The sequence below is a fragment of the Athalia rosae genome, chromosome 3, assembly GCF_917208135.1.
Source record: "Athalia rosae chromosome 3, iyAthRosa1.1, whole genome shotgun sequence".
Lineage (NCBI taxonomy): Eukaryota > Metazoa > Arthropoda > Insecta > Hymenoptera > Athaliidae > Athalia > Athalia rosae.
In genome coordinates this window covers 3,143,451-3,168,445 of record NC_064028.1, presented here as the reverse complement: position 1 = coordinate 3,168,445, position 24,995 = coordinate 3,143,451, and the positions used below count along the sequence as shown (strand labels likewise).

Sequence of the window (24,995 nt, the reverse complement as noted above, 5' to 3'; positions counted from 1 at the left end):
TCAGTATGATCCCGAATCGTTTCAGAAAGTCGAACGTTTAAAAATCGAATGACGTCGTTCATTTGGTCTCGAACGTCGGTTGGAATTTCGATACTCACTTGGTTCGGGACGGGTTATCCACAGATGGAATTGTATGTCAAGGATTGATAGAAATGAGATACAACAAACCTGTAAATCAAGTGATTTCCTAAAAAGACTCCAGAAAATTGAGACGCAGGAATTTTCTCTGTGGATCTAGGATATGCCTCGGCATTACTTGGTGCGGCATAAATAATCAAATAAATTTATACAACAGATAGTTGAAAATCGTAAAAATGCTGGACTCCAAATCGACGAAGAAAAAATCTTCCTACCCAAATCTAAGACGTCAAATTAATACTGTTATTAAACAAGTCTGAACCATTTCTTCTACACCAAACTAACAATGGCTTCGTCAACTAAGAGATCCTGGAAATTGCGTGAGTAGTTTTTGAAATCAACCATTTTTTTGTTCACTGTAACCCAACAAAGTGAATTCTTGCTGAAAATTACTTCACCTACATTTTTAAATCCTAGACTGGCTAACATGGGAATAATATAAAATTATGATCAACTTCCTCTCACATTTTTGGCAATCTATTATTCATAAATTACAGTATTAACTTAATTTTGCAGAAGACTTTGTGGCACACACGTCAAACGTCAACTGCCTAGCCCTAGGGCATAAATCTGGTCGCGTTTTAGTTACTGGTGGTGACGATAGAAAAGTAAACTTATGGGCTGTTGGGAAGCACAATTGTATTATGGTAAGTACCTCTTGTTTCCATCATTGCGTAATCATCAAGGCCAAAAGTTTGTCACAGATTTCTTCATATTCTTGAATTTTTGTCAAAAAGTCCATTCCCATAGGATAGCAGTGTTATAACGATCCCCTTACCTGCAGCAACCCTTGTCATCAAGCCCCAAAGTATCCAAGTGCGTTTATAAATATCGTCACAATTGACTATTGCTGATTAAGTCATTTCGTTCCATAATTTACAGAGCCTTAGCGGACACGCAACTGCGATAGAATGTGTTCGTTTTGGTCAAACCGAGGACCTAGTTTGTGCTGGTTCACAAACTGGAGTACTGAAAATCTGGGACCTGGAACACGCCAAACTAGCGCGGACTCTGACAGGGCATGGAAATGGTATTAGATGCATGGATTTTCATCCCTATGGAGAATTACTTACCTCTGGAAGTCTGGACAAGGCAATAAAGCTTTGGGACATGCGAAGGAAAGGCTGTATTTTCACGTACAAGGGTCACACTGATACGGTGAATAGTTTGAAATTTAGCCCTGATGGTCAGTGGATAGCCAGTGCTGGAGCGGAAGGAAAAGTTAAGGTAAAGATCTGAGAAATCCACTGGCAAAAAAATGATAATATCTATAGTTTAAATAAGTTCGCATTTGCTTTTTCACCCACTGAAATGAGTAGGTATCTTAATGAGATAACGCTTGAATACATATGGCTCATGCAAATTAACAGCTTAGCAGTTTGATGGATATTACCGCGCATATCAATCATATCATCCAATTTTGACTAATTTGCATAAATTTCAATGCAACATTCACAGAGAGCTGGTAATTCACCAAATTCATAATATTGTTGATTTTCTCTTTCTTTTTTCCTACAGCTTTGGGATCTGAGAGCAGGAAAGCAATTAAGAGAGTTCTCAGAGCACAGGGGGCCAGTGACAACGGTGGAATTTCATCCTCATGAATTTCTACTGGCCAGTGGGAGCACGGATCGTACCGTTCATTTTTGGGACTTGGAATCTTTTCAATTAGTCTCATCGACGGAGCAAGCTCAATCTGCAGCTATCAGGTAAATTTGAGGAAGCCAGGTGGATGCAAAAAAAATTGAAATCCCTAGTAATGATTTGGTATTGTTCCAGAAGTTTATACTTCAGTCAAGGTGGCGAGTGTCTCTTTGCCGGTAGCCAGGATGTTTTAAAGATTTATGGCTGGGAGCCTACGCGAACACTTGACACCATACCTACCGGTTGGGGAAAAGTCCACGACATAGCTGTTGCACAAAATCAGTTGGTGAGTTTTATACGAATCCTTTTCATTGTTGGATGCGTTTTTAACTCAATTGCGTTAATTTTATTTTAGATTGGAGCATCTTTCAATCTCGCAAATGTTGTTTTATACGTTTGCGATTTGAAAAAAGTGGCACCATTTGGCGGAATTCCTTCACCAGGTTCACCTTTCAATCATGGTAACTCCTTGAGAAAGAGTTTTTCCAAAGAAAGGCCTCCGGAATTGAAGAAACATAAGTAAATACTTGTTTTTATTGTTTGCTTGAATTGATTCGCTTTTTAAAACTATGGTAACTTTATGATGTATTCTTATTCAATAGATTAGATGTTAAAACGATAGAGGAAGCCGATAAGTCTGGTACAGATCCTGAAGATGATGTTATGATAGCTGAAATACCGAGTGTCACAGATTACAGAGATGTGTTCCAGCCAAACAGATCTTGTAAGTAAATTGTGATGGTTATTTAAATTGTCAATGTTACACGTCTAGATCACTTGGTTCTTCTCGCTGTTTAATGTTCATAGAAACTCTGACCTCAATACTTGAGTCTTTCATTGATCTTTAATCTTCGCAAGTAATAGTTCTCACATCTCAGTCATGTAACACGCCGATCGCGTGTAAATAAAAGGCACATGACTACTAACTTGAATGCGTAATTGCAACAAGCGTATGTCAATATGTTGAAAACTTAGATTAGGTGTCGTAAAGTTTGTGAAAGAGCATGCTGTTGCACGATATGTTTCAGTATCTCGCACACCACCCCCCGAACTCGAAGCTTTTCCGGAACCTGAAGAAATGGGTAAGTCCAGAATATTAATAGCTATTAGAAGCATCGAATGCAATAATACCACGAACAATCTTTATTTCTCACTGACCACATTATCCAAAGCCTTATCATTACCCGCATCTATCCACCTCGGACTTCAGTCGTTATTCCTTTTTAATCTGATCCATTTTTCATGATTAAAGTTGCAACGGGTTTTCAAGTATTGCTTGAGATTCTTGTGTCTTTCCAGATCCAACACAGCCTCAAATACTTCAGACTTTATCAACGTCGTTGTCAAATTTGAGTACAAATGAATTAGACGAAGAACCACCTCCGATAATGAAGCCAGTGCCAGTTCGTGTCCATCCAATAAAATCTTCTCCTCCCGTTCAACGGAATTTAATAACTTCTACGAGTCAAATCAGGGCAAATCTTCAGGCAAACAATGCGAACAGAAATTCTAGAAACATTTCCACGATTCCTCCGCTCAGGCAAAGTATTACCCCTCTTCTTGGTAAGAAAAATCTGGGGAGCCAACCGCTCGGCCCTCAAAGATCAAACTCTACTCTTACCCCAAGAGTTGCTCCAATGGCTGCCATATCTCCTGTCATGGATGACGGCAAATTGAAGAGTAGGGCGCCTAGCCCAGACTCGCCTAAACATTGCCTCAAACGCCAGAGTAGTTGTAAAGAAGGAGAACAAGGCTACGAAAGCGATTATCCTATACAGTAAGTGAAGAATCGTAAGAGGAGTGTGGGATGATATTTGAAACTGCATTATTTTTTGTCACAGAATAAACAACATCAGACACAGTCCCTCTGATCCAGCTTTGAATCGACCAAACACCGCGCAGTCCAGGTCGACTTCATTGCAGAGGAATTTTTCCTCTTCCACACCTCTGTCAGCCCGGAATGTTGCAAAAAAACAGAACAAAGCTCAAATACAACCGAACGTAAAGGTCGATATAAGAGTAGCACAGCTCAGACAACCAGCGGAAGAAAAGGTTAAAGACGAATTCGTTCCAATGATTGCCGACAAACCGAGCGGGTTGGATATGGATGAATTTTTACCAGTCAGTAATCTATGTAGTTTTTCAAACTTGATTTATTTCTGCGCAGCGCAGATTGGATTAATGTCATTGTTTTCAAATTTCTAGAACAGTTACCAGGGACGTGCTCTGGGTTATTCGCAACTAGGCGTTCTGCCGGAGATGTCAGAGGCTGAAGTACTGAACAGTATGATGCGGGGCTACGAGTCTATGATGACAGTACTTAATAGTCGACATCGTTCTCTGCAAATAGTCTATTCGTTATGGCACAGTAAAGACCTCAAGGTACGCGATTCAGTTTGAATGAAATGTTAGAAGTTGAATGTCCGAAGTTAGTAAATGAATGGAATTTAAAACAGCACAAAAATATTAAATTTCTATTTCCAGGCGGCGGTAGATTCAGCGGTGGCTATGAACGATTTGTCCGTTATAGTCGATCTTCTAGGAGTCATTACGCTCAAACCGTAAGTAAAGTCCTACGTTCTTATTCCTATGAGCAGCGGTCCGTGATCTAAATTGACCAGTTTTATTTGGCGATGAGTTTCGTTTTCCATTGATTGAATGTTTTTTTTTTTTTCATCGGTTCTAGAACAATTTGGAACTTGGATCTCTGCAATTCCTTGCTCACATCTATTGGTGACTTACTTCAAAGCAAATACGAAATGTGAGTAAAATAAAAATTTTTATCTTTCTTTTCGCTTAATATTACTACGAAATTGACAGGATGGTATCTGGTTGGGATAGAATATAGCTCTTCCAGATTTCTTAGCCTCCGTAAATTACGAATCGCTAATTGCAATAAGTTTCGCGATCAGCAGTATTCTTATTATATTTGAAAACGACAAATCCATCCGTTAAGCTGTAATTGGGAGAAAAAAGTCCGGATTTCAATTTTAAGACCGAAATGGCGATTCTCAAAAAGAGCGCAACATGTTTTTGGAGGATTGCACACAGAACCCTCTGAGCGCCTTGTTCAGAAGAGGGTTTGGGTGTTACACTTATCCCATTCTACACAACTAGATGCGTATAGGTATGCTCACACGCTTGCGTAGGTCTACGTGTCGTACACATACGCTTTGAAGTAGAAGCCCCTTGAAACTCAAGCTCTCCTTTTGCCCTCGCCCTTTTATATCCATCCCCACTTTTCTCTCCCCTAGTTTCATCGTCCGTAAAAACGTTTTCTCTGCTATATGTTGGATCGGGAATTTCGATGGTAGAAAAAAAAAGAAGAAAGAAGGGCGAGGGCTAGGACAAGGGTTGGCGTGCGTCAATAATACACGAGAATGGCCAACGCACGGGCACGTCGAGGCGCGCGCATGGGACGTTTCGTATTTGACGAGGAGCGAAAAGCTTACGGAGATAATTAGCTGAGACAATACCGAGATCGGGATGAGAGCTGACAGTAGACTGTAGCAGATGCAAATTCGAGTTCAAATTCAAATCCGAATTCTCAACTTACCATTGTCATCGCGAAATGAAATTTGAAGGGCACGTGAGACGCGTGCATATGTCACAGCAAGCGTTCGTTCCAAGGTATTCTTCTATACGGAACAAATACATTCGTGGAAAACTCGCATTTTTCATAACAGCAAAGAAAATAAGTTTGATATTCGATTTCCAGTGGAATCTTGAATGTGAAAAATTGCTGATAACTCGATCATTTTCATAGATAGATCAATTTGGCTTTCCGATTCGAATTCCTGAGATTGAAATACGTCAGAATATCATGGGATCCCCAGTGATAAAATATGTTTGTTGACCCCAAAATCGACAAAATTTCAAGGATTACCCCTTGGGAGTTTTTCAAATTTTCGTCAAAATTTTTCATTCTTTAAAATTGATCGTATAGCACTTTTCTTGCGTATTTTGATCTCGGGAATCCGAATCTGAAAGAAAAATCGATCTATCTCAAAAATTGACCGAGTTATCGCCAATTTTCAGCTTTTCGGGGTCAAAAATAAAAAATTTATTTTTTAGTCTATATTAATGTAATTTGAGCTCAGGAATCCAAATCTGGAAGAGAAATTGATCTATCTTCAAAAATGACCAAGTTATCCTCATTTTTTCGCATTTTTTGGCATAAATTTGAAGATATCTCGAAGGGAAAAAATCGTAGCTCAATTTGGACAACGGATTCGTGTTCCTGAGGTCAAAATACATTAGAAAAGTGCCATACGATCGATTTTAAAAAATAAAAATTTTTGGCCAAAATTTGAAAAAATCGTAAGGGGTACCCCTTGGAAAAATCTCAAAATTTGGCCAAAAATTTTTATTTTTGAAAATTGATCGTATGGCACTTTTCTTATGTATTTTGACCCCAGGAACACGAATCCGTCGTCCAAATTGAGCTACGATTTTTTCCCTTCGAGATATCCTCAAATTTGTACCAAAAAATGCGATAATTCGGCGATAACTCGGTCATTTTTGAAGATGGATCAATTTTTCTTCCGGATTCGGATTCCTGAGCTCAAATTACATTAATATAGACTAAAAAATCAATTTTTTATTTTTGACCCCAAAAAGCTGAAAATTGGCGATAACTCGGTCAATTTTAGAGATAGATCAATTTTTCTTTCAAATTCGGATTCCTGAGCTCAAAATACGTCAGAAAAGCCTATTAAACTCGATTAAAAAAATGATTTATTTTTTGCTTAAAAATCGAATGTTTTTTTGGTTCTTCAAGAGTAATCTCACGTATAATCAGGTCAGGAATCCAAATCTGAAAGCCAAAATCATCTACTCGTGCAATAGATCGAGTAATCATCAATTATTCGCTGTTGGGAGCAGAAAAATTATAAAACATCGATTGGTTCTAGTCGTAGACCCACTTTGAGTCGTCGCAATCCATGCTTGGGTCAAAATATTCGAATTCTTCAATTTAACAGCGAGCCCAAGCTTTGCTGGAGTCAGGTAGCCACGGGCGAGGGGGTTTGTTGTGGGGCGTCACCTCTGCTCAGCCCCGAAGGTGACGTATCACAACAAAGCGCTACGCTGCTAACTACGCTGACTCCAGGAAAGCTCGGGTTTGCTGGTGAATTGAAGAATTCGAATATTCCGACCCATGCATGGATTGCGACGAGTCAAACTCGGTCTACGACTAAAACCAATCGATATGTCTAAGAATTTTTCTGCTCCCAACAGCGAAAAATTGGCGATAACTCGAATAATTTTATAGATAGATCAATTTAACTCGCGGATTCGGATTCCTGAGGTCAATATACGTAAGAATAGCATATAAAATAGAATATTTTTTTTTTAACCCAAAATTGACAAAATTCCAAGGGGTACCCCTTTGGATTTTTTCGATTTTTCGACTGATCATATTCAGATTTTCTACCCAAAAGTAGAAAACGTCGAGTTGAATAATATACCGCGGTTATACATCGATATCGTAATAATTGACAGCGCAGGTGAACCGGGGGGGGGGGGGAGAGGTTTTGATTCTAATTTTCGTACACCTGACAGCGGATCTACCTCGTATACCCCATACGCCCGCGACCACCCACGCGTTTCTGGATCGAATGTAATTTCAATTAGCGGACGTGTTAACGCTTGAACGGTCGACTAGTGTCGGGTGTAGGAGAGCCACGATAAGGCTGCAGTTTAACGACCGGTTTGTATAAGGTCACCTGTGGCGGGGGTGGAGATGATCAGGTTCAGCTGGCGGACACCTAGTGCGAACGGGGCCCGTAATCGGCAATTAGTTACGTGTTGCGTGTCCACTGTGTATATCCTCCACCCATACTCATACGCAGTTTTATGGCACTCCAGAACGTGATCCGAACGGAGTCAACGCGCCCGTAGGGTGTCCCTTGTTACATTTTAAGAATTCGTATTCTCCTTCAAACACGGCCCCCCGAGTAATATAATGTGCGACTATCAAAGGTAGGCAATTACTAGCCTGACGTGCGTGATCCTCGCGTTTACACGCAGTGCAGTTCGCTCATCTGTGAGCCGGTCAGTTTAACTCGAGCCTAATTTTCAGCCTGGGTAATTTCAACGGCCCTTTCACGCCGGAAACACAATACCCTACCTTACAGAGCGACTCGAGAGCCATGAAAAAGTAATTAAACCATTAAAAAAACCAACGATCAGAAACAGACTACAGTTCGATGCATTTTCAAACAAAAGCAGACATTGATTGACAATTAAACGTAAAAATATCCCTCGTGTTATTCAGATTCTTCAACAATTTTTCGGCATTTTTAAGGGCTCCCGTTCTATTTCCGCGTCTATTTATTTCCTAATCTATTTTCTTCTATTTCGAACTCGTGCCCTTTGGCTGTGAACTTTTTTTCTCCGACTTCTTCTATCCTTCTCATTTTATTTGGAAAGGGAAAAACGGCTGTCGCGATAGACGCGAGGAAGCCAACATTTACGCCCTTCGTATAGCGCAGTCGATGGGTAACAGCTTGTGACTGAACGAACCAATTTCATCCAACTTATACTTCGCTCCTTTATTTTTCAACTAATTTCTACCCGCTAGATTCAACTTCTTCGAACGTAAGAGCTTGGACGAAACGAATAGCGCCCTGTACAATCTTCTTTATTTTGAGATCCCTTCAATATGGGGTGATAACGAATTCAAAATATTGAATCTGCAGGGCGAGAGAGCGCTAACTTATTTTCGGTCGAATTTTGAGTGCGCGCCTACACGGTGTCAATAATTTCACGGCATTTAGTCACACCGCGTGTCCGATTTGACAGGGCTATGAATTGCGTGTGAGAAAAAAATGGATCCCGATCTCACGTAATGTATTCATCGGGGGATTCGATCCAGTGTCATATAGAGATGTCACGACCCTGACCGGGGGAGGGTGACGTGGACATTTGTGTATTTTACCGGTATATTATTTAGGCAAAAATATTTGCCGATCTTGCGCTCGATTGCAGCGAGATACATTCTTCTTTTCGTCCGCCAAATATCAGATGGTAAAATGATTTTTTACCGGCCTCGTTTCACCCCATGGCCATGCTGAAAGACGTTGCATCGGGAAAAGAATTGTTGAGGCTGTGGGAAATCGATAGAAACAGTCGTAATAGCCAATAAATAACGATAATCGTAAATACAATGGGAGATTGTTCGGTCTAGTTGAAGCTACTGTGTCCTGAAATTTGTCACGGGGTGGTGTAGGTCGATCCAGAAGAAAGGGTTAACTAGTTTCGGACGTTTGGACGCGTACGGAGAACGCAGGGCGTTTGCAGGCCCGTATTATATCACATAGAACGTGCCGGATAGAAATGTGCCGGTAAATATCACCGTGCCGAATCGAAAGGGTTATAAATGCCATAAACGCTGCTGCAGTCGGGTGTTGGAATATTGATGGGGCGTTGCACCCGAGACCTCAGATTGTAGTCCGTACGTAACAACGCATCGCCGAAAAACTCGAAGGCTGCACGCGAGGTTTAGGTGAAAAAATTGTATATCCTCCGATACGCGAAATGCGGCGGCTCGAGAAATCGTGGTACGAAAATAAATGAGCAACCAACGATATCGAATTCGATGAAATTGATGATTCATTAATAATGTAAAAACGGCCAATAATGTTTCTACGGATATTTGATTTTTCAGGTACGTGTCGGTCGGATGTACAGCCCTGAGATTAATCCTACGTAATTTTTCACCTGTAATAAAATCGAACGTTCAAGCACCTCTGCACACGATCGGAGTCGATGTATCTCGAGAAGAAAGGTCAGTCGGTGTAAAAAAAAAAAAAACGACGAAGAACGACGATCGTAATCGCAAGGAATTTGAATATAAATTTTCCATTTTTTCCAATCAATTCGCAGGTACCACAAGTGCGTGTCCTGTTATGAGAAGTTGATGTTGGTGAGATCCTTTCTATTGACGAAGCAGAACATGCCTGGAAAAATAGGGACGACGTTCAGAGAACTTGGGGCTCTCATGCAAGCCCTCGAGTAAAAAAAGTCATGGTGATCTCTTTGTCCCTTTACAGGCTAATTGCCCTCAACGACTCGTCGAAAACTTGCTTATATTATCACGGACCAGGTGCGGCGACCGAAAAAATCATCTGTGATGTTCAAGAGAAGTATCGATATTCGATATTTGAAGATTGAGGAGACATATTGGAAGAATTAAAACTAAAAAAAACCACCAACAAATAAAGCAAACAACAAACAGACTGTTGATTTCATGGTAGGCGTTCGGCATGTATTTACTTAAAAAGAAAAATATTCAAACAAAATAGAAATTTTCACCTCAGAATACTCGCCTAACTTCGCGTTCGTTATAGGTATACGGGCCAATTCAAATAGCGTACAATTACGAGGTAAGAATTTATTTAGGGTACAGAATTGACCCGAATTTGATGAAGAGGTTTTAGTTAAGATGCTTAATTGAAATTTTTTTTAATAATCTTAATATACCTTGGGTTAAAGGGATTTTAAATTCCATATGTGTTTCCACATTTCTTTCCGTTTTAACTTAGTCTGAATGATCATATGAATTCAACAAACCGAGCTTACTCAAAATATATTGTAAATAGACATGTTTCCTTTTTTTTTTAATTTTTTTTTTGTTTATCAAATAGCGTATAAGTGAAATCGTATTTTTGCAATGCAGTGTTCGTGCGTCCGGTTTATACAAATTATTATCAAGTATTAAAACAAAAATAATAATAATAATAATAATAACAACAACAACAATCTGTAATTACGAGTACTCTGTAGTATAGTAAAAATTTAGACCTCAAATTAGTAAAATTAAAAAAGTAAAAAAGTAAAAAAAAAAAAAAAAAATACTCCAAGAGTATAAAATTGATGTGAGAGAATTTGAAATTCGCGTCTCTTCGGAACCTTGTTGGTACATGGTACAGCATTGAATAGCTCATAATTGATTTTAGGTTTTCCCCTAATAGAAATTGACACGTTCTTTCGATTCTCTTATATCTGGCCGAAACGGAGTCTAAGAAGAAAAAAAAATGAGAAAAAAAATAATTAATACACGCTGTGAATTTGCTTATTGATCACGTACACATGTATAGTATGCAGATACATGTCATATACCCGAGCAAGAATATTGGAGGAAGTTTGCTCGTTATATATCAGTTTTACGATGTCTTTTTAAAAAAGGTACAAATACTTATGGATGACTTAGATACCCGTTGCGAGTACAATAGCTCTCTCTCACTCTCATTTTACACGAAATTAAAACCAAGAAAAAGCAAAAAAAAAAAATATTTATGTAGAAAAAACATGAAAAAAACAAACAAAACAAGATGAAAAAATTACTTCGGGCTCCGTCCAATGTATTTTTGTAAGCGAGAATGTTTTATAAGACTTTTATATGATGGAATGTCGATAGGTTCTGTAATAATCTTGTGTGTATTTACAGTATCCACAGGGTGTCCAAAATTCCCACATCCCATGCGCCCGTCTTCAGAGTCCTTTTCCCAGAGAAATCGAAAGGATTGTTCCCAGACACAATTCACGACATTTCTACTCCACGCTGTTCCTCCTACATATCCGTGAGTTGAATTGTTTTAACAATTTCTTCATCGTTCTTTGACTTTTCAACAGATATTACCCGCCTTTTACTCGTTATTCCATAATCTTCCTCCGATCGAAACCAGCGAATGATCATTTTTATCATACGCATTCATCAAATTTACAGAGTTTTAATTAGTTGCAAATATTTGTACGTGTGGTCGTATTGTTGAAGAGGAAAAAGAGAATAGAATAATGAAAAAAAATTAATATTCACGCCCACGCACTCATATAATTATACGTGTAAGATATTCGTGCATGTGAAAAAATAATAATTTATGAGTAAACTTGTTGATATTCGTTGTAAAGAAATCATACTGGCACGCGCGTTGACAGACGTATCTATATAGTGCTGAGAAACATTCTCTTTCCGTTTCTTTTTTTTGTTCGTTTGTTGTTTTTTCGTTTCAACTCTGTCTTAGATAATTATTCATGTGCAAATTGAAGATTCTCTTTCTCTATAATTTAAAATCGGTGCCTTTTATCGCGCTTTTTTGTTTGTATAGAAGGTTGCGATGTGCGTTACCTCGAGACATGATTAAAACATACAAGAAGATAAGAATAAATAAATAAAGAATTGAATAATATAAAAAAATCCTAACAAAACATAACGTAACCATTTTTAATAACGATTATCTCGATGATAGCAATGATAATGATAATAGTAATAACAATTACGATGATGATAATGATAGTAATAACATAGTTCTACGAGCTTGCCAGTTTTAACAGTATCGATATTTATAATACCTATACATTTTTATCGTATCACGAACATCTTCTGACAATATGATTTTGAATGTTTTTTCCTTTTTTTGTTTGCTTGTACCGTGATTGATAGAAGAGAAAAAAAATAGAAAGAAAGAAAAAGGACTGGACTTAGATCTATTGTAATTTTTATTATATATATCCTCTTTTTCCAGAGGTATATATGTGAAGTCATATAATAATATCTGTCTAATGAACGTGTAAACTTAATCATTTCGAATTCGTGTCATATACAGTTTATGGTATGTAGCTAAGATTACGAGATCGAAAACTGATGCTTCTTAATAATTATTAATATAATATAAATATATATACATAAATTACCTTTCCTGATTGTGATAAGTTTGAATTTTTCTCGTAGTTATTTTTTTTTTTTTTTTGTTTTTTTCTTGTTTTTCTCTCCCCTAATAATTTTATGCTGTTAATTCGTTGTTATTGTACTATAGTTATATAAATAATTATTACCGGAAGTAAAGGATTTTTGTGTTAATCGCGATTTTAATGTGATGAATGAAAACTGGATAAGAAGGAGAATAAAAAAACCAACGTTGATTCTTAAATATATCGTATAATATGCATTAATATAAGAGTTATGTAGAATATGCAATTTTTGATGCTAGAAGAGAATGAAAGAAGAGAAAAAACAAAAAATACATCATGCTAAACAAGATTTTTTATCAAAAAAAAAAACAAAAAAAAAACTGATTCAACAACTTTAATATTTTAATCACCTCAAGTTCTGATTCCACACATCCTTTTATACTAACTATTGAAAAAAAGTTACATGAAAAGACTAAGTAGATCGTTCTACATATGTACGGTGGGCAATTATAGAATTCTTCGGTTACATTTTTTTTTCATGTTCATTTATTATGAGCGATTTATTGAATTTTCACAGTATATAATACGAATCGTATGATACTCGGGATGATAATCGTGAAGAAGAGCTTCGACTTTTTGCTGCCCTCCCTTTTTGTCTTCTACTTTTTGTTGCAGGCAACACGCTTTGATGCACGGAACATCAAAATGTAATTTCGTCCGTGACCCGTGAACGATTACGTTCTACGGGTATTCGAATAGCCGGATTTTCTACGATCACCTGGGAGTGATCGAGCATCGATAATCGACATCGACGCAGACGCTGCGGCAAATTACCCAACTTCCGGTCCACGATCTTTACTCAAAATTACAAAAACGAAGAGTGCTCGGGTTCAGTTCCTTTTAAAATTAATCAAACGATCGATTGTTGGCGTTTTCTTGTTTCTCTATACTTTTTCATTATTTTCCTGAAAAATACGATAGTCTGCAATGCAGTCATCCGTCGAATTCGTCAGCATAAGCCCCGATCGAATTCAGTATTCTTGTACTACATCCTTCTAGATTTTTCTGAGTGTTCTTTATTCCGTGTTATACCCTGTGCAACGTCCGTTGCATTCTTTTTCTTCGTCTCCTTTATCTTTATCTTCATTTTGTATAGGTATACATATTATACCTTTTGTACATAAATATTTTACTACAGCCCGCTCGTATAACTCGTGTTCCGAATGTCGGACATGTTGCGCCTGATCTGCGGTTTGTCTTCCGCCGACTTAAAAGAAGGGAACAAAAAAGCAGGAAAGAATGAAAAAAATTAATATAACAAAAACAAGAAAACGAAAACAAGTTACGGTGTTGCGGCTGCAATTTTATCGTAATGATATTTAAACCGTCTGGTAAAAGTTCCTCGCTCTTTTGCTGCAGCTTGAATACGCATACGCAAGTCATTTTTCTGAATTATTTTTTCCGTTTGAAGTACAAAATGAACGGAAAAAAAAATACATAAGCTCTGATAAGGGCGATGAAAATACATAGGTATGTATGTGCACGTATCATGTACTTTAGATTCGATCATTCATCATCCATCACGAGTCCCTTATTTTTTGCCTCCATTATTTTTCGGCATTGGCGACATCGTTTATTATAAATACAAAAAATACACCATAGACAGTGAGTCATGAGATTCGATGGTGAGGAAAATGAAAAAAAAAAAAGAGGGCGTGCATATCTCGATATAGATATCGATATTGACATCGCGACGCGTGCAAGCCTTTCGCGTAATCTATGTTGTTGATTTTTTCGACGTTCTTTTTTTTTTTTCGTTCGTTCTCAATCGATCGGGGTTGATATTTTAACGTGATATCTTATTTCTGATCGCACAGAGAAGGGAGAAACACCCCGCAGAGAAATTCATCCGTATCGATACGCGCCAATATCGATGGTGCAAAAGAAAAGGTAAATGAAGCTTTCAAAATAGTACGGACCAGGATAGACGGACATTGCGCGTTACGGACGCACGCATTTAGCTAGGTACACCGTACGTGAGTACCCATCACATAGGTATCCCTGGTAATTATTCAACTCGGTAACCACCTATACGTTCGAGCATAAAATTACGGGCATCAATCTCAATCCTTTTCGGAGGCGTGAAATATCGAGCAAATATTCAGGAAACCTCTGTATAATCCGTGAAATATATCGCAACGGATTTAAATCGGTTAAGTAGGCTGCCGCGTGCCTCGGCGGGTTGTTTGCCAAAGGATTACGTATTCATAGGACCGCTGCCAGCTATGGCGGGACCCACGATGCACGTACGCTCACGTGGTGGTATACAATGTATGTATAAATTTTCATGCGAAAAAATAAAACCCCGTTTCATGTAACGTACACGGTGCACAGATTTGCTCCCGCATCGCGCCAGATATCGCACGAGCCATAGAAACGCGATGATATATTCGACATTTTTTCAGGTGTCCCATTGATAGAGGAGAAAGTGGAGAAGGTTGAGGAAGAGAAGAGACGCTCATAGACGGGGGTGGTGGTTGTTCTCCCTTGTTTCCCTTGGTGTTTGTGTTTTGACGGAGACGAGCCGGATCCTCGTCGTCTTCTTGTCGTCACCTCGAGCGTCGAAAATGCTGTTTTCTCACAAAACTTTGGCACAATAACGCCGACAATGAAGGACTACGACGCGGGCATCGTTTCTCTTCAGACGTTAGAGAGGATTACCTGTGTGCAGGACGTAATCCCTTTACACATATACCTAGGAGGTATACCTGAGAATAAACACGACTCTTGTAAGGTACGTGTACACGTATAGGTATACAAGCTACGCGTCGCACACGTTTCAAAAGTATATGAGTAAACGATATTGTACACGTGCAAGTATACATATACCCCGTCCATACACGCGTATACGGTACATAAGAAGTATAGTATATACTTATACCGTTCATTGTTGAGAGAATTTGAAGCGCTTGATCCTATATCATCTTCTGTTATTGGCTCTAAGCAACTGTTAGATCGCCTATCTTGACATCTTAAGACTTCCTCTTTCAGATCCCTCCAACGTTCCTCTGTGTGTGTGCGCGACGCTTTTGTATCTACATCTCTTATGTAAACGTCCCGAAGAGCATACCGAGTCCTCCTCACGTCTCTTCATCGACTCCCTCGGATCATCGTGAACGCCTGATCTCCCTCGATTCCTCCGTCGCGCTACACCATTCCCATATATTCAAATATATCGACAGCGAATCACCGAGTGGGATACAAACGAGGTATGAACGAATAATCGTATAGAATTAAACGTATAGGTACTCGTGCGATATTCTATTTAGGGAAGAGAGATGGATGGAAAAAAAAAACTCTTCGATTTTGCTTCTACAAAGGCGTATAACGGAAATATGTACAGATACCTGTGTACGTATACTTTGCGTCGCCATAGGTGTACATTAATCCCAGTAACAGATTGTGATGTAAATCACTCTACGTATGCCTATATACATTCTAGAATATTGTATAGAATACCCCCCTTCGGCCCCCAAAGTAGGCCGTATTGAATGACGTCACCGCCTCTCTCCGCGCATTACAGTTATATAATTGCATAACGCTGAGTACAACGTACACGTACGTATATACACGTACATATATACATCGGATATTTTTTCTCTCCCCTTCGGCAGATCGTACACACGCGACGTTCGCCATTGGCTAATAAAGGGCTCGCTCACCCCGTAGTCGTCGTCGTGTATATATTATAAGGGAGAGAAAATGTACCCTGTACTGGGCAGGGGTTGAAACGTATAACTCTGCGAAGAAATCGGATTGGCTAATTACGGTATATACGAAGGGCGCGGGGACGCGGATCTCGTGACGTCACGGGGCGTGCTCGTTCTCCGATTGGCTCAATGGAGGGTGGAATCTGCGCAAGGGCGTCTATAACCCACCCTGTATATTGGTACGTATGTGTCACGCGCGCACCCCTGCGTGTCGTCTAATTGTAAGTACGTATGTACGTCGTATGTCCTTTGGGTGGATACGTACGTATGCGCATATCAAGTTACCCTGAAGGAAAAATTGAAAAATAGGGAGCCAAAAAACTAGGAAATTTTCGAAATTCCATGTTCGAAGTTTCGTTCGAACGTAAAAGGGAGAGCGACGCTGCGACTCGGACGTAGGAACGGGACGTCGCAGAGATTTCAGATAGCTCGAACCGACAATTGTCGGTTATTCCATCGGAATGAGGTAAAATAATAATCTTTATAATTTGAGAACAAAACAGCAGCTTGAACGCATTTTTACGCTGCGAGGTTGCGGTTTTCGTAACGCTCGCAATCGCGAGCTTCGACTTGGCTCACGTTAAACTTCGCCTGTTTTTCCTGCCGCGTTTCATCCGTGCGGCTTGCGGCTCGCGCATTTCCGGTCACGAAGACGACGCGACGTAATAAAGTCGTACGTAGCGTGGCCAGGCCGCCGCTGTACAAACGCCACGTTCAGTTCCTCCGTTTTCGCGAACGTTGGAAATATGAAGATTAGCTCGAACACGTGATACGACGGAGCAAATTAAAATTCGGAAAATTCCGAAATATTCGCCTCGGATGCAGAAATCCGGATTCTCTCGCTAAATATCCGAGCGGATATCCGACGCGCCCGTCCACCGCACTTATACTCGTTTCATGCAGGATAATTTCTCTACTCACGCAACCTTCGTTTAGAAATTAACCTTTGAAAAGGGCATTATATTCCACCCGAACGACAATGAAAACTGACAACTGAAAACTACGCCATATGGGCCCCGACGATGATTAGCCGCTGAAATTTTTTCATAATTCTCAAAGTCGCGCGCGCGCGCGCGCAATCCAGCTGCCGTTCAACACTTTTTTTTTTCCCCTCTCTCGTGATTCCGTTATACATATATCCATTTATTTGTTATTGCCTAATTTTCTTTTTTCAATTATATTCAAATACTGGTTCACGTGTAAAAATTCGAGTGCACGTCGCACTTGTATTTCACACATAAATGTACAGTATACTTATTTCAGACACAGGTAGATACAGAGGAGACCTTGCGTGTGCCTCGAGTCTTGAGTTACCTCGTACAGCCCCCATTGATATCAAATTATACGCGTCTTGGATCGATGTACATAAATTGTAAAGAATTTGTGGTTTGATATTTTTTTTTTCCTCTCAGCCGTATACGTTCGGTGGTCATCCGAGAGCGAATCTGGACGATAATACCGCGCTCATTATGCGTATAACGATAAGATATTCCCGAGGAGCGGAATGAATCGCGATATTCATTCGCGCGCGTTCGCATCCGACGAATTTTCGGCGATGATTTCCGGACCACGCGGAGAGTCGAGATTCGTCCGGCTTCGAGGAGACGCACGTAATGAACACGTCTGTTCGCGAAAGTCTCGTTACGGTTGCGGAACGGTCAGTTGAACGATGGAAAGAATATAATCGCTGCGTTGCTCCGGGCTTATTGCAAAGTAACCGTATAATTGAACGTATCCCCGTTTCCGAGGACCGCTGAAGGACCAAGCCTCCGTAACGGAGCCTTTTTATACTACAATGCGTAGCGTCTTACAATATTGCATTACGCGCGTCTTCACGGTAACAACTATTATCGCTTTCTATTGTTGCTATCTTCGCCGCGTACGAAGTTCTCATTGTATACGTTTTTTCCACTGTACATATTTACCCTGCTCTACGCACATTTATTATTCCACCGCTTCGAGGTATACCCGTATGCTTCTTTCACCGAACTCGACATTTTCATTTCTTCCCTTTTTTTTCTCTTCTTCTTCTTCGAGATCCCTAACGCGTAGCGCGGAAATGAACATCTGCAAATATAATTGTTACACGGCGCTCGTACGCGTTTCCACGTTCAGGTCTACCCAGTATACAAGCGCCCTCCGGAGTCGGGTATCCCGACGGTTTCGGCTGCGCCGTATACCTCTGGACGAAAAAAAAAAAAAAAAATAAAAATAACCGAGACGAAAATTTAGAGGAGGTCTCCTCAAGGGTCAGCCTGAGCAAACAATCGGGCTAATAAATAAGCGGTAACTTCCGGCTCGGCGTGCGTCGGGGCGTCGGAGCGTCGACGGGGAAAGTCGCCGACGGACGGGTGGGTGGGTGGTTGCCCGGAGCCTCGTGGAAAACGTGTGTCCCGGAGAGTCGCGGCGGCGACGGCCACCAACGGACGGATCCCGGTCGCTTTTTTTCGCCGAGGTTCCGAGGAATCGCGGGGGTCCGAAGGAGAGAGTCTTCCGCTCGCTTCCGACAGTTGGTCGAAGGACACCGTGTGGAGATCCGCGCGATACGACGACGTTATCCTTTTTTTTTTTCTGGTTTTTCTCATGGCCCCCCGTCTCTCGTTTCGTTTCAGACGACGAGGATCCGGGGAAAACGCGGAACGCGAAAAAAAGGGGTGACGAAACGACGACCGGACGATTATGATCATTTGGCAGTTTTGTCCGCAGCTACTCGCGCGAGGGGTGGCGATGCAAAGACGCGGGTCGGGGTGTCGGAGACGTCAGGAGGAATTAAACGAAACGATGCAGCGGTACGTACGTACGTACGCGCTCGTTCGTATTATGAATAATGTGCGGGGGCGCTGGCGCGTCAGTTTTGCGCCATTTAATTTTTTCAATTTATTCAAACTAACGTAACAGCTGATTAAGGGCGATGAAAGGGTCATTCTCTGAGCCGCCACCCCCACCCCCCTCCCCCCCGTGACAAAAGGCCGGCCCTGGTGTGGGAGAAACAATGGGCGTATACGTATACCCATCGGCGACAATGAGCCGGCGGGGCGTTGATTAAAATGAAAGAAATTAGGGAATTAAACCTCGACCCGGGTAGTACACGGTCGTATAATTGCGCGTTAGACGCCCTTCTGTCGCTCCTCGTTCCACCTCTCCGGGAATATCGCTATCGTAAAACGAAACTCCTTTCCTCGTAGGCTCGACTTTCCACCCTGCGAAGAATATTATACGTATTCTTTCGTACTTTGACGAATTATTCTTACCTACAATTTTACGACCCTCGGCTCACCTTTTCTACGTTTCGCTTTACTCGGGCCGTTTATAGTCGTCGATCTAATAATAAAATCAGTCACTGTCCCCATTCCCGCGAAGCACAGGTACCACCGCTGTTCGAGTTCATGCAAAAACCCAACACAATCCTCGCGACTTATTGGCCAAAGAATAATATTCTCACAAATTTTATTACACCTACGATATTCGCGTACTTTTATAAATTCGGTCGAGCTTCGACGTCCCGTTATATTTTCCTTGACGAAAAGAAAAAAAAAAAGCGGAAGTTTTTTTTTTTTTTTTTCTTCGGCGATAACCCTTCACCGCAACTCCGTTACTTACTCGTACTCGCTATCTGGGTCCCCCCTTCGTTAAAAATTGTCCCCGATAAACAGCGGTAACGGGTGCGAATTACGAGCGTCGAATCCCCGCGAAAATTGTTCTTCATTTCATTTTTTTTTTCTAATATCGTCGCGTATCCCCGTGTCCCCGATTGTATACATATATATATATATATATATATAATAATAATATATATATATATATATATCGGCGAAGTCAGAGTTAATGAAATATGAGAGTAGATGATATTTTTCCACTCGTTCGTTCCGTAACAAGATCGTTGTAACACGCCGACGGTGTATTTGCCACGGTGAAGTCGTTCGTCGAACGGGGGTGAAACTGTTGCACGCGGGTGCCCCCCCCCCCCGTGTTACAACGTCGGTACAACCCTTGCAGCTACGGCGTCCCCGCTCGTTCGTGACGCAAACAAATTATCGACCTCCCTCGAAGTTCTTTCGAGAAGTGATTGATGGTCCGACCAGGTGATGCCCGAACGACCGCTTCGGATAAAGGTTCTGACTTGTCATTTTTTTTTTCTTTTCTTTTTTGGCTCTTTCTCCGATTTCTACTACATTTTTAGATATATTTTCTCGCCTGTGAGATGACTCGCCGAATTCGTATCACACGAATACCCCGGATTTAACATTGTCGGAAAATTCGTCGCTGCGCGGATAGGTGAAATTAGAAGAAGAAGAAGAAGAATGAAAAAAAAAAAAAAAACGAAGAAGCGAGAAGAATAAGAATAAAACGAGCGAAACAGGCGATATCGGGACTACCGAATCTGTACGGAGACGCTATTCGGATAATAATGTGGCGTGTATATCTCAAAATAGATGAGATTCTATTATCTTAACGGGTTCCCGGGAGGCGGTCGAAATCTCGTGGAAAACAGACGGTGTTTCCCGCAACCGTTGCAAGCAAGGCGCCGGGGGCGTCCCGACGCCTCAGTAGTTCGTCGTCGAAAAAAACTCCAAACTCCAATTGTGTAGAGGCTGCCGACTGAGTTTTCGCGTCGTATGGGCCGACGGGGACGTGGCGCGGGGTGCCGAGAGGACTACCGAATAGCCGGGGCAACCCGTCAGCCAGACATCAGAGGCGACGGGAAGTCAAACAAACACGTCCGCGCATACGACGTACGTTTTATTATCAACAAAGTCGTCGCTTTATTACGATGAGTTGTTTGCCTTGGAAAACTCGGCTACCTACCGATTCATCCCGACGACTATCGCAGATATCGCCGCGGTACGCGCGCGTTTACCGCCTCGCTTTGACGCGCCGACGACGACGACGACGACCACGACGACGACGACCACGCCGACGCACCGGGTCTTTCGGATGGTCGCTATCGAGCGATTTTCAACCGTGCGGGTTCAACCCGGGTGAAAAAAATAACGTTGTCTTACGCGAGCTTTTTCTTTTTTCTTTTTTTCTTTTTCAGATATCGCTATATTGGACGTCGAGCGATATTATTACCTAGACTGCGCGGTAGAAAAGGGTGGGGCGCGTCGTGCAGCTGTGCGCTCATCGTTGTGCGGAATTGTATAATTGATAAAAAGGAGACACGAACCGCGGGAGGGCCGGGAGAGGTTTGCTACCCCCCTCCCCCCCTCCCCTATAATTCGATCATGAACCCCTTTTGCCGACGGACAATGGGGAGATTTAGTTATTTTGACGTCACGCTGAGATCTTGACGACTGTGTGCAGTAGGTACGTGGTACGTGGGTAGTACACGACCACCGTACCGTGTACCTTTCGAAAAATTTTTCTACAAGCTGGTGTTGAAGTTCCCGAAGCCGCACAGCCCTTGAATTCATCACACTCCTCGTTGAGAACCCTCCGAAATATCCTCTCTCCGCAACCCTTAACTTTTAGGAAAGAAAAACAGATGGAATTAAGAGGGGGGTGGGGGGGAGGGGATACGACACGGTCGAGGGCGAGCTTTTTTTTTTTGTTTACCACTCGCGAAGCTCGTAAATGAAAGAAAAAAAAAAAATCAAGTCTCTCGAAACGGAATATGATGTCAGTATTCGTCGGACAGTGGCCAAAATCCCGCGCCCGCGTGTAGCGTTGTAAATCTCGTTGAATTATAGTCGCTAAATAACTGGCGTGAAATTAGCGGTTAGCAAAAGTCTGAACTCCGATGCGCGGCTGAGCCTCGTAACTGTCTTCTAGGTGCTAAATTTCATCGCGAAATTCTCCCACCCTCGCCCCGGTGAGCGTATAGGTAGGTACGTACAACGTGGGTTCGTCCCGGAGTTCTCGCTGCCCTGAAATTTAACAAAGGGAACAGAAGAAGGGTCCGTCCTCGCCCCGTTCCTTTGTTTCTCGGATTTAAACAATTGACCGACCTCTTCCGAGGACGAGGCGGAACGGATTTTTTTATACCTATGTTTTTCGACGCTCGTTCACGGAATCTCTTCGCGTAGTTTCAATCCTCACTGCAGGCTAACAGCGGTCCGCGGTACGAACCTTTCCCTCCAATTTTAGGGGGCGGGTGACCGACGCTCTCGTTTTATTTCTTTATTTCTTTATACCCGCACCGACCGACGACGACTTCTCGTACCTACCTACCGAAAGATTTTCGGTCATTACCGAAAATTACGGTTCGCCGAGCATCCCGAACGGCCACCGCGTATCAAAAATTGGTATCCCCCTCTCGCGCGGTCTTTCCCCCGTAGCGGTATTATTATTTATATACGTATACAAATATTAACTTTCTCGGGCTCAACTTTTATCCGCTTCCTCAATCACTGGAAAACAATTTCAAACTCCGTTTATTCCCCCGAGGATAATTTTTTCATCCCTCCTTCGACTCTCGTTTCGTCGTCGTCGTACGAATTTCCGAAGAGTTGTCCGAAAAAATTTTACGGGGGAAGAACAGGTCTTTCCGTTCGGTTTCTTCGCGGTGATTTTTTGCCCCCGGTTGAATGGCACCGCGTGGAGTCCGTCACCTGACCCCGAAGTAGCGGGGGAGGGAAAAATTTTTACCTCTCTGACTTTTCGTTTGCAATTTCTCAAACGAACGAAAATGGAAAACTAGAAGCTAGCCCCCAATTTTTTCCCAAGCTCGTTTACAACGATTTATGACGCAAAGAAAACATCCCCTAACGCTTTCACGTATTTATACTCAATTCTTACAAACCTGTCCCCCATAGAAATCGGGAGCCGTAGCTGCCGCTGCTACTACCGAGGCGCGTAGGCGTTTCGACTTTTCAATATCAAAATAGAAAAGACCTTTTTCCAAGACGGTCGCGTATAACGTCTTTATGAAATCTCGTTTTTTTCTTTCTCCTATCCGCTTCCTGGGATTACGTAGGTAGACCGCGTTATTCGCTACAAAGGGAGCTGGATCGGAAATCGAAATTCGATCAACGATTCCGAGATGCCATTCATCTCTCGCCCTCCTCTTAGCGCGGACCTCGAAAGCGTTTATATCGGAAAAAATATTAATTCGGCTAAAATACCGCGTCCGATTCGTATCGCCCAACAGATCCCGGATCGAGCCGCGTAAATCGTACTCTCGTAAAAATGCGGGCACGCTTCACGTCGCCACGTATTCACGCATACCAAAGACGACGAATTTACAATGGAACACAAACGTGCGCAACAATTAAAACCGAGATATCGAGCGTCGCGTTCGACCATTGCACTAATTGGACTCTCGTTAAATTCTTTTCTACGTTTTCCTCCACCGCCGTAGCCGAGTACAAAGTACGTACACCCTGCAATTATCCTCCCCGCTGTTTGTTGTGTAAATATCTGGCACTGTTATTATTATCAGCGTTATTCGTACCTCTGTTGGTTTTAGTTTCGTTCGACAATCTTTGTGCATGAATATTTTAAATGGTACCTGCGGTACCGAATGAAATTGGCGTGAAGTAGGTAGGGAATAATTGTAAGGTGAATTTTGTTGCAGGCGACGATTTGAAGAAGAATATTCACGTTGCAACGCGAGGAAATTCCGTAATAAAGGGTCGCATGGAAATCTGGAGGGTGATTAATGACGACTAATACTTTTGGTGATTTACGTATAGAGAGGGGGGGAGGGAAGAAAGACGCGACGTTTCGACAACCGGGACACAATGAGGGAGACATCGTTTGTTGTACGTAGACTGCAGGTATGTGTATACCAGGTACCGTGATTCAGAGAAAACGAGAAGTCGGGACAAACAAATTTATCTTGCATGGGGCAACGAAAGGCGATCCGCCGCTAGAAGGACCGCGTAAATTTTTCACTTCGCAATTTTCGAAATCGTCGCATCGTTATACGATCGGGTTGTTTTTTTTTTTTTGTTTCACGCAGCCCAATCCGATCTTCCTCCCTTCCGCCATTTCGTCGGTTGGTTCGGCGAGCGTCACTGATTTTTCCGAAGGATCTCGACGAGCGCAGCGAGCTGTCAGAGGATCACCGGACAATAGGTATATCCCCCGTGTGCAACGTGCACGTTATTATATATTTCCTAAAATGCGCAAATGCGTTGAAATGCAGAGTCGAATCCAAAGGGAAATCGAACGGTTGAGGATCCGTCAAAAATTTCTTTTTTTTTTTTTTTGTTACACTCAACGAAATCTGACAAGCGCACAAAAGTCAAGGGCCCTTACCGGCGGACGCGCGCACCAAATCCCTATGTCTCTGTATACCTTTTTCGAAGCCCGTAATTTTTACCGTACCGGTGAAAACCTATATGCCGGATAAATTCAAATTCACGTCGGCAAACTTTTTCAAAGTGGCATACAGTGCGTATCGGGGGGTGGGTATAATAAAAATTGGTAAATCACACGGGTCAGCTCACGTCAATGCCCATCAATCAATCGACGCTCGAAAATTCTCTTATTCCGATACTTCGCTACCGATACAGGTAACACACCGTTCGACCTTCGTTCGAACGATCCCTCTTCACTTTTAGCACATTTTAGCGAACGCAATTTTTATTCTCTCGGTTTTTCACCCCGCTTTCTTCGTAGGTGGAGATCGCGTTATGAGGAATCGCAGAAGTTGCACTCGTGTGACGAAAATTCTTCCCGCGGGGCGAAGAATCAAATGCCCCGCGGAGGATGAAGAGGAAAAAAGAAGAAGAAGAAAAAAGAAGAAAAAAAAATGCGGGGGATATACTTTCGATGCCCCGGTTCAACGGAGTCTGCGGACGGAAT

At 41.8% G+C, this 24,995-nt stretch overlaps 1 protein-coding gene across 9 annotated transcripts; it reads left to right on the top strand.

The window, feature by feature from the left end:
- Positions 1 to 29: 29 nt before the first annotated feature.
- On the top strand, positions 30 to 24,923 carry LOC105686348 (katanin p80 WD40 repeat-containing subunit B1). Of its 9 annotated transcripts, XM_048652337.1 has the most exons (19): positions 30 to 458; positions 655 to 785; positions 1,021 to 1,365; positions 1,657 to 1,847; positions 1,918 to 2,068; positions 2,138 to 2,301; positions 2,385 to 2,506; positions 2,811 to 2,864; positions 3,082 to 3,559; positions 3,624 to 3,903; positions 3,988 to 4,164; positions 4,267 to 4,343; positions 4,469 to 4,543; positions 9,452 to 9,571; positions 9,670 to 14,004; positions 14,352 to 14,424; positions 14,940 to 15,268; positions 23,761 to 23,962; positions 24,810 to 24,923. In XM_048652337.1, the coding sequence occupies exons 1-15, from the start codon at positions 425 to 427 to the stop codon at positions 9,800 to 9,802; spliced, it is 2,532 nt and encodes an 843-aa protein (XP_048508294.1). In that variant the 5' UTR covers positions 30 to 424; the 3' UTR covers positions 9,803 to 14,004; positions 14,352 to 14,424; positions 14,940 to 15,268; positions 23,761 to 23,962; positions 24,810 to 24,923. The 9 variants fall into 9 exon arrangements, with proteins under 9 accessions (XP_048508294.1, XP_048508296.1, XP_048508295.1 ...); XM_048652339.1 differs by having other exon boundaries at positions 9,670 to 10,036; positions 10,134 to 15,268; XM_048652338.1 differs by lacking the exon at positions 14,352 to 14,424.
- The last annotated feature ends 72 nt before the right edge of the window (positions 24,924 to 24,995 follow it).